Here is a 16,444-nt window from a genome sequence, read left to right as displayed (position 1 = left end):
GTGAGTTCGAGGCCAGCCTGGTCTACAGAGCGAGATCCAGGACAGGCTCCAAAACTACACAGAGAAACCCTGTCTCGAAAAACCAAAAAAAAAAAAAAAAGAGTTCAGGGCTATCCTCAACTACATAGCTGGAGGCCAGCCTGGGCTATATGAGACCCTGTCTCAAAAAGAAGGAAGTATAGAGGCGATGGTTCAGTGGTTAGGTGCTGAACAAGCATGACCCTCCCCCCCTGCCCCCCGGAATGCACATAAATGCTGAGTGGGTGTGGTGGCCCACCTCTGATGCCAGCCTTGGGAGGTAGAGATGGGATCCCCAGAACAGGCCATCGAGACTCGCCATACTGGGGAGCTCTGCATTTGTTTGAGACTCTGCCTCATTGGAACATGGAAGAGTGTTCAGGGATGATTCCCAACATCACCCTTGTGCCTTCACATGTATGTGCATCCTACATGCGTGTACACCCACACACACGCAGAACATTCTCTCACACACAGAGAAAGAAAAGAGAAGAGGTCTCATCCTAGCCCCAGCAGTGCCCTCCTTCCTGCTGTCTTCCTTGGCTTTCTCGGGTTAATCCTTTTGATCTTGTAGCCACCAAGGAAGAAGCACCACAGGAGAGGCCTGCAGTCAACCAGACCCTGGCAGAGGTGATCACCGAACAAGCCAACCTCAGCGTCAGCGCCGCCCACTCTTCCAAAGTCCTCTACGTCATCACCACCAGCCCCAGCCACCCACCGCAGACTGTCCCAGGTAGCCATTCCTGGGCGCCATCGGTTGGGGCCAGCGGCCACAGAGTGGAAGGTAGTTCTCTCAACACTTACAGAAACAAAGGCGCTTGTGGGTGCTTCTCCTTCAGACACAGGTTGGGATATTGGCTCTGCAACCTCTAGTCTGCATGGCCTTTGAGAGAAATGCTCTCATCAACTTAGTTCCCTTCCAAAGATGGATTCTGTGTGCCTTTGGTACCTGTGATTAGCAGCTAAGCTGGACTCTTCATCATTTAAAAAAAAAATCGTGCTGAGAGCCCTGTTGGGGTCCACAGAGGTTTCCTAGTGAGATCTGAGCTTGCTTTACACAGCAGGGCTGCATTCGGGGATGGACTGAGCACAGACATGGTCACCAGGTCTGGAAGGGTCTGCACGTGGCTGTGCTGGGGCGGGGTCTTTTGCTCCACCCCTTGGCACTCCTTTAAAAGCCCTTTGGCAGAGACAGTCAGGGCCTGGATTAGGATCCAGGCCCTCCCAAAGCTATCCTGTGTTTTCTGTCTGTCTCTCTCTAGCTATTTTTCTATCTAATATTTCCTGTTGCTCCTGCTCAAGAGTACCCTGGGGGAAAGTGGGGGGTGGATGGCCCCCCACAGAGCCCCAGGGTAGAGCTCCTCAAATACGTTGATTCAAAAGGTACATACAGGCTGGAGGTGGCTTAGCCATTAGACCATGAACCAAAAGGGAGGGAAAAAAATAAAACCAAAAGATACAGAATTCCTTCAGTGATGCCATGCACAGTTCTAAACACTGGACCGTACACTGAACCAGATAAAGCCCTGCCCTTCTTTTGTCGTCTTGGAGTCCAGTCTCCAAGTTGTGGGCAGCATAAGGGTGGACATTCCTCCTCTTCTGCACAGTGAAATGCACAGAATGCTAGGACAATGCTGTGCATGTTCCCTATGGGTTCCCAGTGGGAGGAAGGACACCAGAGACACTGTCAGAGGCCGGGAGTGCTAAAGCTGTGAAGAGAAGCCATGCAGGAGAGACCATGGGCCATGATCTTCTGTGGCTAAGCTAGTGTAGTTGGCTACAGATGTCCTTCCCTCCTTTTCTGTTGAGGATGTGGTCCCGGAATGAGCTGGGGCACTGAAGAGAACTGCCATCTACAGTTTGGTCTTGAGGACTTCACACTGCTCCCTGGCCTCTGTAGATCTCACCATAAAAGGTCAGGGAGGGAGGCCTCTGCAGCCCACATCCTGTGGCTGTGGGGTCCAGTAGGATTTCATAGGTCACACTTCTCATCGCTCAGATGAGAAAACTAGGACTCGAAGACTTCTAGGTAACTGATGAGTTCTAGTGGCAGACAGATTCACCACACCCCTGTTGACTCCAAGTCTAGTGTTTGGAATTTACCAGAGGGAGTTTCAGAACAAGGCAAAGTCATAAGAAAGCAAAGCATAAGAATGCTCAGCCCAGCTCCAGTTACTCCCACTGCCAGGTCAGCTGGCTGCTCCACCCACAGGGATGGAGTCACAGAGCCAGTTCTGCACCCACCCACCCCTCCCACCCCTCCCACCCCACCCCACCCCCACCCGCTGCTGATCTCCTTTGGCAAATGAAGACAGACAAAGCTGGTGAGCGTTCTTTGCACTTGCAGGATGGACCGTATATGGCCTAGCCACCCTCCTCATCCTCACCGTCACAGCCGTCGTTGCAAAGATCCTTCTGCATGTCACATTTAAGTGAGTACAAGGGAAGTTGGGGGTGCGGGGCGGGGGCGGGGGGCTCAGCAGTTCTTTCCTTTGTCATTTCTTCGTTTGTCTGGGTACAGTTGTAAACAGAACATGATTCCAGAGGCCGAGTCCCAGGCGGTACAAGGCAGAGAACATTCCTCTTCCTCTCAAGAGAAACAGACAACAGGACAAGTCACACTGAGTGGAGGAATTTTGTGTCCAGTAGATTCACTTTCAGGAAGGGTTGAAACCATTCTGGCATAGGAAACAGCAATTGTCTGCTTGGGGGCTTGTGCTGTTCCCTTGAAGAGGTTTGTGTTTAAATCAAGCTTCCTAGGACAGTAATGTGCATTTTTCTTAATGCCTCTAGAAACTAAAAAAGTCTTAGGAAGAGAATTTCAACTAGCGCTTAATAATTTTTATTAATTTATTCTTTGACAGTTCCATACATGATTATAATATATTCTGCTCACAGTCACCCCCATGGCTCTCTTCTCCCGTCACCCCCCTCAAGCCCCAAGCCCACCCTCCTGTCTTTCTGTGTTGTTCTCTTTTTGCTTTATGGCCTACAGGGCTCAGGCAGGGCTGCCCACATGGGCATGGAATAGAGCCGTCTCCTCGTGCTGAGGCGACACCCTGCAGACAATGACTTCCTCACCTCCAACAGCCCTTGGCGGCCATCAGCTCTCCTGGGTGAGCCTGTGGCCCACGAGCCCCTCCCTTACCTGTTATACAGACCCTGTGTATGCAGCCACAGCTGCCGCAAACTCCTGAGTGCCAAAGCCATGTCGTACCCGTAAGAGAGCATTTCATGTCACCTGGCTCTTATGTTATTGCCTCCTCCTTTTTCATAGCGTGCCCTGGTCTTTAGAGGGGATGAGAGTGGTATCCATTTTAAGGCTGAGCTCTCAGTGATCACTGTTCTCAGCATTTGACCAGCTGTGGGCCTCTGCATTTACCCCTGTTTGTACAGAGAAGTTCTCTCATCTAGGCTGAGAGCAGCACTAATGCCCTGTGCTCTTGGTGCACTCACTAGAGCTTGAGGCCTAGGACCCCAGGCCTTGCACATGCCCTGTTTTATTCCTGGGCCATGGGCCCATGTGCCTCCCTGGTCTCTGTGCCCCCTGTTGGTGTCTGGGGCTCTGGTGGCCTGTGTATGCCCAAACTCTGTCTCATCCCCAGGTGGCCAGTAAGTATACTCATCACCCTAAAAATTATTTTTGATCATTTATTTAAGCCAGGCACCTGTAGTCCTAGCCACTTAGAAAGCTGAAGCAGGAGAATTATGACTGAGGCCAATGTGAGCAACTTATCAAGACCCTATTTCTGCTCGGTACAGTGGCTCACGCCTGTGATCTCAGCACTCAGGAGGCAAAAACGGGTATTGCTGCAAGTTTGAGGCCAGCCTGGTCTATGTAATAAACACCAGGCCAGCCTGGACTACAAAGTGACACTGTCTCAGATAAATCAAGAAGTAAAACCTGTCTTCATTTTTTTTTTTAACTAAAGGATAAAGGCTTTATCATTTAGTTCTAGAAAACTGAAGAAAGTTGTTTCCTGTGTGTTCTGCCTTCCAAGGATAGAGCTGTTTGTGTGTTGTAGAGTTCTTGATTTCTCTAGACTCCCAGTAATCTTTTCTCTGGTCCCCACTTAAAGGCCTTCCTGAACTCCGAGTTCTGGTAAGAGCCCCCTCCTGGCCTCATCTGCCCTCTGCTACAAACGTTTACACATGGAAGCCAGCTGTGGCCACACTAGTGTCCTTACCCATCTCCTCTGAACTTTTCCAGTAGAAGAGATGTCCTTACTGTTGTCTACTGAGCTCACCTTTCAGACAGACATTCAGACAGACAGACCAAGACACACACACACACACACACACACACACACACACACACACACACACACACGAATGTGTGTGCACAGAAAGAGTAAGATGTGGGGGAGAGTGTCTTATCTTGATATCTGTTGAAAATTAGTTTCAGAACACCATATGGATGCCAAATCCTGGGTCTTCTCAATTCCCTTATGTAAAACGATGTAAGACTGAACATGACTCATGTCTTCCCACACAGAGTAGACTCCAGTGCGTATCTGGACTGCTCTCCCCACACAGAGTAGACTCCAGTGCGTCTCTGGACTGCTCTCCCCACACAGTATAGACTCCAGTGCGTCTCTGGACTCCTCTCCCCACACAGTGTAGACTCCAGTGCGTCTCTGGACTCCTCTCCCCACACAGAGTAGACTCCAGTGCGTCTCTGGACTGCTCTCCCCACACAGTGTAGACTCCAGTGCGTCTCTGGACTGCTCTCCCCACACAGAGTAGACTCCAGTGCGTCTCTGGACTCCTCTCCCCACACAGTGTAGACTCCAGTGCGTCTCTGGACTGCTCTCCCCACACAGTGTAGACTCCAGTGCGTCTCTGGACTGCTCTCCCCACACAGAGTAGATTCCAGTGCGTCTCTGGACTGCTCTCCCCACACAGTGTAGACTCCAGTGCGTCTCTGGACTGCTCTTCCCACACAGAGTAGACTCCAGTGCGTCTCTGGACTGCTCTCCCCACACAGTGTAGACTCCAGTGCGTCTCTGGACTCCTCTCCCCACACAGTGTAGACTCCAGTGCGTCTCTGGACTGCTCTCCCCACACAGTATAGACTCCAGTGCGTCTCTGGACTGCTCTCCCCACACAGAGTAGACTCCAGTGCGTCTCTGGACTGCTCTCCCCACACAGTATAGACTCCAGTGCGTCTCTGGACTGCTCTCCCCACACAGTGTAGACTCCAGTGCGTCTCTGGACTGCTCTCCCCACACAGTGTAGACTCCAGTGCGTCTCTGGACTGCTCTCCCCACACAGAGTAGACTCCAGTGCGTCTCTGGACTCCTCTCCCCACACAGTGTAGACTCCAGTTCGTCTGCAAAGTAGTCGTTAGGGGATCGAGGAGTGAAGTCTGGAGGTGTCAGCACAGGTTAAGCTTTTTTCAAGGATTTTCATCTGTGGTTTTGTTTTGTTTTGTTTTGTTTTGTTCTGTTTTTTTAGACAGTGTTTCTCTGTGTAGCCCTGGCTATCCTGGAACTCAGTCTGGCCTCAGACCAGGCTGGCCTCAAACTCACAGAGATCTGCCTGCCTCTTCTTCCTGAGCTGCGACTAAAGGCGTGTGCCACCATGCCTAGTCCTTAACTCCTTAAGGCAGCCAGCATCCTTCCTAGGCTGTGCCTCACAGGTACAGGTGCCTCATGAGGTGGTGAGCTAAGTGCTCTGTTCAGATCTACTTGAAAAATTATTTTCGTTTGACAGGTCTCATCGTGTTCCTGCTTCAGGAGACCTTAGGGACTGTCGTCAACCAGGGGCTTCTGGAGAGATCTGGACCATTTTCTATGAACCTTCCACTACAATCTCTATCTTTAAGAAGAAGCTTAAGGGCCAGAGCCAACAAGATGACCGGAATCCCCTCGTGAGTGACTAAAGCCTCATTGCACCCAGACAGGAGGCCCCTCTCTGAGCTCCAGGCTGCTGGGGGTCCCTTCCCCCAGAGTTCCCTGAGGACTTCCCTGCCTCTCCATTCCCCTAGGTCTCATGGGGCCACCCTTCTCCAGACTGGGAAGGGCACCCTGTTGCAGGGGCAGCGTAGCCTGGAGTTCTCCATCACTTGCACTTACGCTAGGCCCTCGTGGCCCCAGAACCCGGCCTGCAACCCTGTCTCCACTGGGGATGCTAAGACTGGGCGAGGCTGACAGGACACAGCTGGGCCTGATTCCAGAAGACTGCTGGGTGGTGGGTAGTTTAGTGTGTGATGATGAGTTTTTCTTGCTTCTTCTCTATTTTGTCCACGTATGGATCAGTTTCCCCTGGTCTACAGTTTGGAACAGAGCCAGACGGAAGAAATTCTCAGGTTTTCTTGAAGGCTGGCCTGGTTCCCTGCCAAGTGTGGTCTCTTGGACATTAGCACCTCAGAGTGCACAGAGGCCCAGTGCTCTGTCCTGGCCCTGTAGCTTTCTCTGATGCCGACTAAGATGTGCCTCATCTAGTCTGAGGGGACTGAGAACAGGTTCACACTAGATGTCTTCTTTCTAGAGGATTCTTTCCAATACTCACTGACCTGCCGGGTTGAACATAAAAAACAAAAAATCCATCTGTTTATCCATGGAGCAGACACAGTAAACTTCTTGTATACTAGACTTACCTAGCCTGGCCCCAGGCAGTTCACAGTCCTGTGGAGTCTGAACTCGGCCTGTCTCTCTGTCCTCTCAGCCATCTCCTAGTTCGGGAGTTTGATGGCTGTAGCGTAGTGCTGGGCTGTAGCTCACAGGTAGAGAGAGCGCTTGCCTTGCATGCATGAGGCCCTAGGGTCAATGCCAGTACTGCCAAAAAGGGGGGAGGGAAAAGGACGGTGGCACAGCCTGTGGGCAGCATCCCACGATGAGACAGCAGACCCGTGGATCCTGCATCATTTGAAAAGAAGCTCAGAACTCCCAAGCGCTATGTCCTTTATCCCTTGTCATGGGGCGCCAGAGTAGTTCGGAGTGAGGGCTCCTGTCTCGCCCCATCACTTTGTCCCTTAGACAGGGAGGCCGACGACAGAAGTTGGCAAAAGGAAAAGGCAGGGCTTGGGAACTGGAGATCTTCCCAGGAGAGGCTGGAAGATTGAGAGTCCCAGCTGCAGTGGCCGCCAGTTGTGAGAGGAAGGGCCATCCCTGATGTCAGCAGCAGCTGAGAGGAACAGGCTGTGCCCTGAAGGTGGACCTTGGTCAGCGTGTGGCTGTCCGGCCAGCACTCGAGCTTTGGTGTTAGCAGACTCTGATCTCCTGGGGCCCTCTTGGAGCACTGTGTATACTTCCCCTGCGTCTCTAAGCCACTGCCATTGGGGCCTTTTGTAGTGTTCGGGTAACCCATCAGGAGCTGCCTGCTCCACGACAGAGGACTGTATGGGACCATCAGGGAGCGTCCTCAGGGAGAGGCACTGATCAGTTGATGGTAGAGAGGCAACCAGAGGAGCAAAGAGTGTCTCTCCAGTGGGCCAGGGTGCTGGCCAGCTCCCATGGGAGGCCTGCGGGGGGCACAGAGCTGCTGGGCGTCATCTTCTCACTTTGATCTGGAAAAGCTGCAGGCTCCTGGGTCTGAAGACAGGCTCAGCACCCACGAAGACCGCTGGAAATAGACTGCCAGGAGCAGGTTCCACTTCAGGCTGCCGCTAGCCTTTGTGGGGTCCCCTCTGAGAACAAGTATGAGTCACAGGGCGCCATGTGCACAGCACACAGAGGATGTGGGCGCTCTCCCAGGGAAGGTTCAGCTGGCCAGGACCAGGCTTCTTCAGGCCACTGCTCACCTGCTTCTTCACATCTCAGGCACAGGAAGCCATGCCCCAGTGGCAGCTCCAGCTCAGCTGCCCTTTATGAGTGTCCTCGGGAAGGGCAGTGGACGTTGCCCACACTCCTCTTGCTGCTGGTCTAGGCACAGCCCAGCGTTCCAGCCACCACCTCCTCTGTGGGGAGCAGCCCCAGGAAACACAAACCCACCTTACAACAGCGTGGGGCAGTGGGAAGGGCTGTAATCACCCAGGCCAAACCTCCAGAAATGGCAGCCACGGTCTGTTAGAACCTGGAGCAGTGTGTTTACCAGTCGACTGGCAAACAGAGAGGTGAGCGGCCAGGGCACTGAGTGTGCTGGGGGCAGGGGGCTTTTGAGTTGAGGTGGGCGGAGGTTTCCTGAGAAGAACAGCAACAGGAAAGACTGTGCTTGGCCCCTCAGAGATGTAGGCACAGACGCCTGTGTTCTTCTCCACTGGTCTCACTGCTTAAAAAGTAGACACAGAGTAGGAAAGAAGCCTGTGCCTCTCCCGTCAGCAAGGACAGGGCTGAGGCCGCCTGGAGTGAGCAAGGTGACCAGACTTCTCAAAATGTGGGCTCTGGCTTCAGACTCCTCAGCCAAAAGCTCTCGAAGATCAAAGCTCTGGCAGGTGCAGCTGTCCTGGCCCCTGAGCCAGCCCATGGGATGTGCCTGGGCCAGGTGCCACCCCATGTCCCTGTGTCAGCCCAGGCGGGACCCCACCTGACCTTCTCCATCAGCCACTGCCTGACACCACAGGACATGCACAGCTGCTGCCAACCTCGGGGACAGTCCACACTTAACCTTCAAGAGCACTTAGAAGCGGATGGCCTCCCAGACTCTGACCCAGCTGCAGGACCCACACTAGGTCTCCTAGGCCAGCTCCTCACTCCACAGTCCTCCATGGTTACCTCTGGGGCTCCTCTGGGGTTTGGAATCTCCTGTTTGGTGTCTGATGTCTACTTTGGGTACTGCCTTGGGAACTGTCAACCCTCCACTTGTCCCCTCCTGCCGCCTTTGTTTACTGTCCCCACCCTACCTCCAGGCCGCTCTCAGCCCAGCTGCTCTGGTCGGAGGGTGGGGGCACTTGTCAGACCTGCCAGCCACACCCCCACCCTGTCTGCCAACAGAACCCAGGCTTCACACAGGCTCCTGTCTTGCCGTGTTGGAGCTGAGCACACTGGCTGAGGCTGAGTGGGTGAGGGGGACAGTGGGAGGTGAATTTCTCTTGTCAGAGGGAAGTATGTATGCAAGGGATCCTTTCTTGCCCGCACAGGAAGCTGCCATCCCTGCCACCCTCGTGGCACCAAGACCCTTCCCTTTCCAAACTCACCCTCCAGCAGGGATCTGACTTTGGACAGCAGGCTTTATTTGTAAATATGCTCTTAATATGCAACTTTGAGAATAAAATAGAAACATCATGTATTTTAAAATATAAAATGAAGTGTGACACACTGTATACAATTTAATATATATTTTTAGGATTTTGTTATTTAAGAAAATGGAATGTGATGGTACTTAACTTTTACAAAAGAGAGAAAAATGTTATTTTTACTGTTTGAAGAAAATAAATATTCTCATTGTTGTAGAAACAGTGGTGGGCCCTAGGCTGTCGTTTTTACAGGGGCATCCCAGGAGTCAGGCCCACAGCAAAGTATGCAGTGCCCTCCCAGGCACTGGGCCTGGCCTCAGCTGCCTTTCTCCTGGTGGTCTCTGGATTTCACGGTCTTGTCATTGCTTGACACAGCTGAGGAAGAGCTGGCGAGCTCTACAGACCAGGATTCCAGATCAACTCCACATGCAGTCTGATTGCCTCAAGCTACTCACTGTGGTACCCAACCTCCACTTCCCCACCTGGAAATAGCCGTCACCCAGACGATGGAAGCCTGATGGAGAGACTATGTAACTATCCCAGGAAGAACCGGGCTGCCTCCAGAGTAACCTGTGCTTCTCTCCACTCCTCTGCCCCCATTCTCTCTGCTGCTGGTTTGGTTTTTTTGTGCTGCTCAGGTTGGCCACAAACTCCTAGGTTTGAGTGTTCCTCCCATCTCAGCCTCCCCAGTAACTGGACTCCCCTGCCTTTTCAACCCTGTCCTTAAGTAGGCAATCATTTGCCATGGTCCCTCTTGTGCCAGCAAAGAAAAGAAGTCTCGGTGCAGCAGTGTGGGTTGGTAGTTGGAGCACAGAACTGTAGTCAGCCGGCCAGGGTTCGGCTCTTCCCGTCCTCCAGCTGGGGCCAGGAAGAGGGAAGCAGGGGACTTTGAGAGGCTCCACCAGTAACATCAGACCCCCAGCTTAGACAGAGCTCCTCGTCAGATTAGAGTGAAGAGGCCAAAGGCAGGCTGAAGGTGCAGATCCAGGCAAGAGACGTCAGGGCGTGAGGAGGCCCCACCCCAGCACGAGGCAGGAAGGTTGACCACGCCCATAGGTCAGGGCACCTGCTTAGACCTGAGAGCTCAGGTCCCATTCAAACCCCTCTTACCATGGGGCCTCTGTGCCCAGTGCATTGGGTTGTAGGTCTCATTACCTGCTGCACATCATTAGTTAAATGGTAACTGCTGCTTTTATTCTAGAATATACCTAGGGGTTAAGAAAACAGGTGTGTGAGCTTGGTGTCTGGGCAGGAAGAAGAGCCACCCTGTGATAAAGACAGTTAAGTCACAGGTCTCATAAAACCCTGATGAGTGTTACATGGTCGGAGTCCAGTGATGTCAGTGTGGGCCATCAAGGCAGGGCTACTGGGCATTGGACAGACGGCCTGAGAGCCCGCAAGACTCTGGTCTGAAGAGCACTTTCTGTACTAATACCCTAATATCCTTGGATGAGTGTGGGAGGTGGCCCCAGAAAGCTGCGGGGACAGTGTTAGGACACTGAGGCAGGAGAGAGGACTGAAAAGGGACCAAGATGGGTCAGGGCTTTCCCATAAGCCAAGGAGCCTACAGCAAAGCCAGCTGCCTGTTGAGGTGGACTGCCTGAAGGCTTGCTGCTCCTTTGAGTCCCAACTCTAGATTCTCAGGAGTTGATTTGACTGGAGTGAGTCTCCCTGGCCCACCAAAGTTTTCCTGGGGCACAGGCCAGTCCAGCCAAAGAACCCCACTACCACCTGAAAGGTGGCTATTCATCAGAATGGTGTCCAGGACCCCTGGTCAAAATGCAAGACCCTAGCCCAGTCCCAGACCTGTCATCCCAGCTTGCCCTGGGAAGTGCCCATCATGTCTGACCACTGCTTCATCTATTTGGGAACTTATTACTACAGTCAGTTCTGGAAGGAATTACCCACACAGCCAGCTGTGCAAGTTGTAGCCCCCACACTGTCTACCAATGGGGCAGGGGTCGTTTGTTACTCAGCTGCAGAGCCTTCCAGCCTGAGACGCATCCCAGGACAGAGGAGTGTGGTACGATGTGAGCAACACGGCAGGTGTTCCCAGAGACTTCTCTAGAATCTGTGCCCTCTCCTGATTCTGCCCCAGTGGGTACACTTCTGCCACCTTTGTGGTGACCACACCCTGGAAGGCCAGCTCAGCTGGAGTGTTTATCTTTTCTGAGCTTTCCTGTTTTCTGAGAACCACTGTCCTTCCGTGATGAGAATATTTGTAATGGCAGGAAATGGCTGGTGAGAACATGTGGGGCAGCCTTGCTGATAGATTTCAGACACACTGGGCAACAACAGAGTGATAAATAAATGAGACCAGAATATGCTACTCTCCTGCCCAAAGAACCCACTTTGGGTTATGAGACAACAGGAAGAGACCCCCAAGCCCATTTGAGTAGAGTTTGGGGCCACCTGACCTTGACCTGATGTGTCACACATCCCCACAGCCTCTGATCCATCACCAGGGCGGCTCCAGTCCCATCCTTTGTCCTGCAGTCAAAGGCTTTTCCCATGCAGGGGAAAGGCTGGACAAAGGTGACCTTGTCTCCAGGCTTGCGAGTCACATGGCCGTATCCTCTCCCAAGTGGGCCATGTGTGTTGAGGCTGTAGGCAGACTCTGGCGCTCGGAGAACTGAGACGCCTTTGTTCCTCCATGGCAGCGTTGGGTCCCCATAGGGGTATGTTTTTGCTCAGCTGAAGGGGACACTTTGGGGTTGGACTATGTCAGCTCTAGAATACATCATCTTCAAGTACAGCAGCACTTGCCTGCAGCCAGAACTCATTTCTGGTCTCCAGCTGCTCTCAGAGCTTCCAGGCCCCCACAGAATGGGCCTACACCTGCTACCGGAAGTGGGCAGTGGATGGGACATGGAATCCCATCTCCAGGACGGCCAGCTGCAAGGACACCCTGGGAAGTGAACCTGTCAGCTCTGTGGGGGCTGGGGTTCGGGAGGAAGGACTTCAGAAGACGGGAGATTGGAGGCTGGAGGTCCTCAGGAGAACACAGAAAGGTCTACATTACACAGGCTTTTGCAGGAGTAAAAGGACAGGATCCTCTCCGCTCACGGCCAGGAACAGAGCCGCCACCACTGTTAATTCCAGCCTCTCAACAGCATGGTCAGGGACACTTCACGTGCTGATCGTGGGATTATATCTTGTTAAGTAGAGAAGGCTGCAAGGAATATTCAGACCTCCAATTTAGCCAGATACGGGGGCAGTGTTTTAAGGCTTGTGTGAGCTGAGGGAAGCTGCTGGACATGCCAGGGAGAGTCACAATGGCACAGATAACTCCCGCTCTCTACGGTACTTACTGTGGCTCTGATGCTGTGCCAAGCGCTTCACAGACATCACTAGATCCTTCTTTTGTTTGTTTTTTTGGCATTTTATCGCTGGTCAAGATGACCTACGGGCTTGAGTTCTTTTAAAGGTCCCAAGATTCTTTTGTTTGTTTGTTTTTTGTTTTTGTTTTTCGAGACAGGTGTAGCTTTGCGCCTTTCCTGGATCTCGCTCTATAGCCCAGGCTGGCCTCGAACTCACAGAGATCCGCCTGGCTCTGCCTCCTGAGTGCTGGGATTAAAGGCGTGTGCCAAGATTCTTGTGCTGAACCAGACAAAACAAAGATTGCCCATCAAGCCAAAGTCCACCAGCCACTGGAACAGCCATTTCCTGTTGACAAGTGTCCCTTGAGGCCTGAGGTGGGATGTCAAGAATCATCCAGCCTACCTTAGGACTGTAGAAGACGACTATCATTTTTCCTCAATCACTATAGGAATTTTTTTTTTTTTTTTTTTTTTTTTTTTTTTTGAAGAGAAGTAAGCCTTTTTCTCCATGCTTCTCATAGAAAGCTGACTGAGTTGGCTGCTTTGGAGAAGAGACGAAATCTGATTCCTCCGACTCTTCCTTGGCTGAGGCCACAGCAGCAGCAGGAACAGCCGTGGTGGCAGTAGCCACAGGGGCAGATGGGTCAGCTAAGAAGTCTTGGCGGGACCTTTTCAGCAAGTGGGAAGGTGTCCTCTGTGTCAGCAAAGCCAGGACCCAGTAGTATGCATTGATGAGAGAATATGGTTCTGAGGCAATGACTGGGTAACCAGTCTGCAAACACTGTCAACGCTCTGAACAGCCTCCAGGAAGCACGTGCAGAGTAGCTTGGTGATGTCAAGCACTCTGGGGCTGTAGATGCTGCCAGTGTCGAACACCTGCTGAGTGATCATCCCAAAGGAGAAGTGGGAGATCTTGACCGAGTGCAGCAGCGTGACTTCACTGGCTCCCACCTCCTTCACCTCTGGTCTTCACCAGCTGCACATCTCTCGGAATGTCAGTGGTACCCTGGGATTTTAGTGTGATGCCTAAAGCCTAGAAGAAAGTTCTGAGGTGCTACGGTGACCTTACATGGGGTGATGGCACCAGCGTGGGCTGCAGATGGCACCTTGTTGGCCAGCAGCAGGTCCCTGACCTCAGTGAGGTCCTCTTTGTGAACACCAAGCCCATGTCCTCTGGATGTGTGGCCAGTTCCTCCACAGCTGAGTTGGTTTCCAGATGTTCCTGGTGGCCTTGCACAGCATGGTGTTGTTGCCGGTTGACACCACAGCCTTCCCTCAAAGGGACATGCAGGTCCGCAGGCTTACCGGGAGCCCAAACTGTCTGCTCCCACAGTGAAAACGTTTTGAGTTGTCATCCAAAAGTTGCGAATAGTTGGACTTCCAGGTTGCCCTGCCTTCCTTGGGCATCATGGGGATGCATCAGGGATCTCCACAAAGGGTTTCAATGCAATGGTACTGTGAGAGGATGCCTGGCAAGAAGCCCCTGGTTGCACAAGCAGATTAACCAGAGGAAAACACAGCAATCTCAGAGAAGGGGCCAGATTAACCAGAGGAAAAAACAGCAATCTCAGAGAAGGGGTCAGGCAGGGGAGGTCGTGGCCAGGATGCAGGATTCAGCCAAGGTCCAGCAGCTCCAAAACTGGAGCACCTCCCTTCTGCTGTGCTACAGCACCCCCTCACTGGGCAGAAGAGTCCCCAATAACTCATCACAGATGTGTCCAGACGGCCCAGGAAGAGTGTGGGCTGGACCAAGAAGTAATCTAACCTAGTCCTGGTCCTCTATTTGAGGACATACACTCCTTTAAGACGAGGGATGAAGAAATGGCTCAGCAGTTAAGAGCACTGGTTGCTCTTGCTGAGGACCTGGGTTCAATTCCTGGCACCCACATCTGTAACTTCAGCTTCAGCAGACAGATGTGCACACATGTGGTGCATAGACATACATATAAGCAAAACAACAATATACATTTTTTTAAAGAATCAAATGAATGTATACAGCCCCTTCCCCCAAGTGACGCCACCCGCAGAACTTGGCATGACAGCCCTTGAGGTCCAGACATCAGGAAGCCCTCCATAGACTTCAGGCTTGTGACTTATCTCCTCAGTAAGCCATGACAAATTGGGTAACAGCAACCATGGTAGTGGTCATGGATCCATCTTACAAACCATTTACACTCAGGGCTTGGCAAGCTGTTTACCAAATACCCCAGTACTAAAGATTTCATTATTTAATATATTTCAAAATTTAAGGAACACTTAATAGTATGGGGTTGGGGGTGGCATGGGTCCTACAGTGCCCATGTGCAGACAACTCTGTATTCGGTTCTCCCACTTTCCCATGGATTCTGGGTGTTGAATCTAGGTCACCAGGCTTTCACGACAAATGCCCCCTCTCACTTGCCTTCCTGCACAGCTTGGGTCCCAGGACTGTGACAAGGGGTCTTGAAGGAATGAAGACACACAGACACATGAACACAGATGGACTGGGCTCTCTGCTGGGAAAGCCCCAGCAGCCCGGAAGCTCAGCATGTTTAGTCTATACATTTGAAAAGGAGGCAGGGTTATTCCATACAGCTGGACAAGGAAATGGGGTTATTGCATACAGATAAACAAGGAGGTAGGGTTATCATATGCTCTGGACAAGGAGGCAGGTTCAGCTCATCTCAATAGGAGCAGTCTCTGTGGGGGAACCGTCTTCGGTGGAGAAAGCTACATGGACATTTTCTTCGCACAGTTTAACATTCACACTTGAACCCCAGGAAAGCTCTGCCGTCCTTCCTGAGCCTCCTCACCCACAGAAGCCTTTTCCATCCCTGTGAAACTAAGGCACTGGGGTCCCTGACATGGCCGTGCTCACGTCAGCAACACAAGTCCCTCAGGACTTCCTTCACTTGTGTTCTGCATTTACCTACTGAACCAGCTTGCCGGCCTGTTGCTCAGTAGTTTGCTTGGTTGGATTTGAGACAGGGTTTCTCTGTGTAGCCCTGGCTGTCCTGGAAACTCACTCTGTAGATCAGGCTAGCCTCAAACTCACAGAGATCCACCTGCCTCTGCCTCCTGAGTGCTGTGGTTAAAGACATGTATGTGCCTCAGCAGATAAAGGTGCTTGCCCCAAGCCTGACAGTCTTGGGAACCACATGATGAAAGGGGAAAACCAGTTCTCACAAATTGTCCTCGGACCTCCACATACATGCCATGGTATTCCCAGGCACCCCCTCCCCAATAAATGTAATACAATTTTATTTTATTTTATTTATTTATTTATTTGTTTGTTTGTTTATTGGTTTTTTGAGACAGGGTTTCTCTGTGTAGCTTTGCGCCTTTCCTGGATCTCGCTCTGTAGACCAGGCTGGCCTCAAACTCACAGTGATTCCCCTGGCTCTGCCTCCCGAGTGCTGGGATTAAAAGCGTGCGTCACCGCTGCCTGGCTACAACTTTAAATGTAATAGGAAAAAGATGGACACCAAAATTTCAGTCACCAAGAAGGCCCGTGGGTACAAGTGCCTGCCCTGCTAGCTTGGCGCCTGAGTTCAGTACCCCAAACCCATGAACTCCCAAAAGTTCAGTACCCCAAACCCGTGAACTCCCAAAAGTTCAGTACCCCAAACCCGTGAACTCCCAAAAGTTCAGTACCCCAAACCCGTGAACTCCCAAAAGTTGTCCTCTGCCTTCAACATGCATTTGCACATGTGTGCATGTGCGCGCACACACAATCATTTTCTTTAGTTTTTTGAGACAGGGTTTCTCTGTGTAGCCCTAGCTATCTTGGAACTCACTCTGTAGACCAGGCTGGCCTCAAACTCACAAAGATCCGCCTGGGATTAAAGATGTGCACCACCACCTGGCAAAAAAATAATTTAAAGAGAAACCAATTTTACAAAACTTGGACAATGTCATAAGATACTACCTTGATCCCCACCCCCAACAAGGAAAAACATGTGACAGCCCTTTGCTTAGGGACCATGTAATAGCAGGTGTCTGCCCACAGGCC

At 51.9% G+C, this 16,444-nt stretch overlaps 1 protein-coding gene and 1 pseudogene across 3 annotated transcripts in view; one reads left to right on the top strand and one right to left on the bottom strand.

Moving 5' to 3' along the window:
• Positions 1–9,335, top strand: part of LOC128108180 (kremen protein 1) — a 261,267-nt gene extending 251,932 nt beyond the window's left edge. The window contains exons 14-17 of one of the 3 annotated variants that reach the window (XM_052734399.1): positions 593–751; positions 2,366–2,450; positions 5,734–5,890; positions 6,279–9,335. In XM_052734399.1, the coding sequence (XP_052590359.1) occupies positions 593–751; positions 2,366–2,450; positions 5,734–5,890; positions 6,279–6,338 (461 nt within the window). In that variant the 3' untranslated portion in view covers positions 6,339–9,335. Of the gene's footprint in view, positions 1–592; positions 803–2,365; positions 2,451–5,733; positions 5,891–6,278 lie in introns of all 3 variants that reach the window. The other 2 variants (XM_052734398.1, XM_052734402.1) reach the window with 2 other exon arrangements.
• A 2,639-nt stretch (positions 9,336–11,974) lies between these two features.
• Positions 11,975–13,740, bottom strand: LOC128109005 (60S acidic ribosomal protein P0-like; annotated as a pseudogene).
• Between the last annotated feature and the right edge of the window lie 2,704 nt (positions 13,741–16,444).

The sequence above is a fragment of the Peromyscus californicus genome, unplaced genomic scaffold (assembly GCF_007827085.1).
Source record: "Peromyscus californicus insignis strain IS unplaced genomic scaffold, ASM782708v3 Scaffold_13__1_contigs__length_99412109, whole genome shotgun sequence".
Lineage (NCBI taxonomy): Eukaryota > Metazoa > Chordata > Mammalia > Rodentia > Cricetidae > Peromyscus > Peromyscus californicus.
This window is presented reverse-complemented; position numbering and strand designations above follow the sequence as displayed.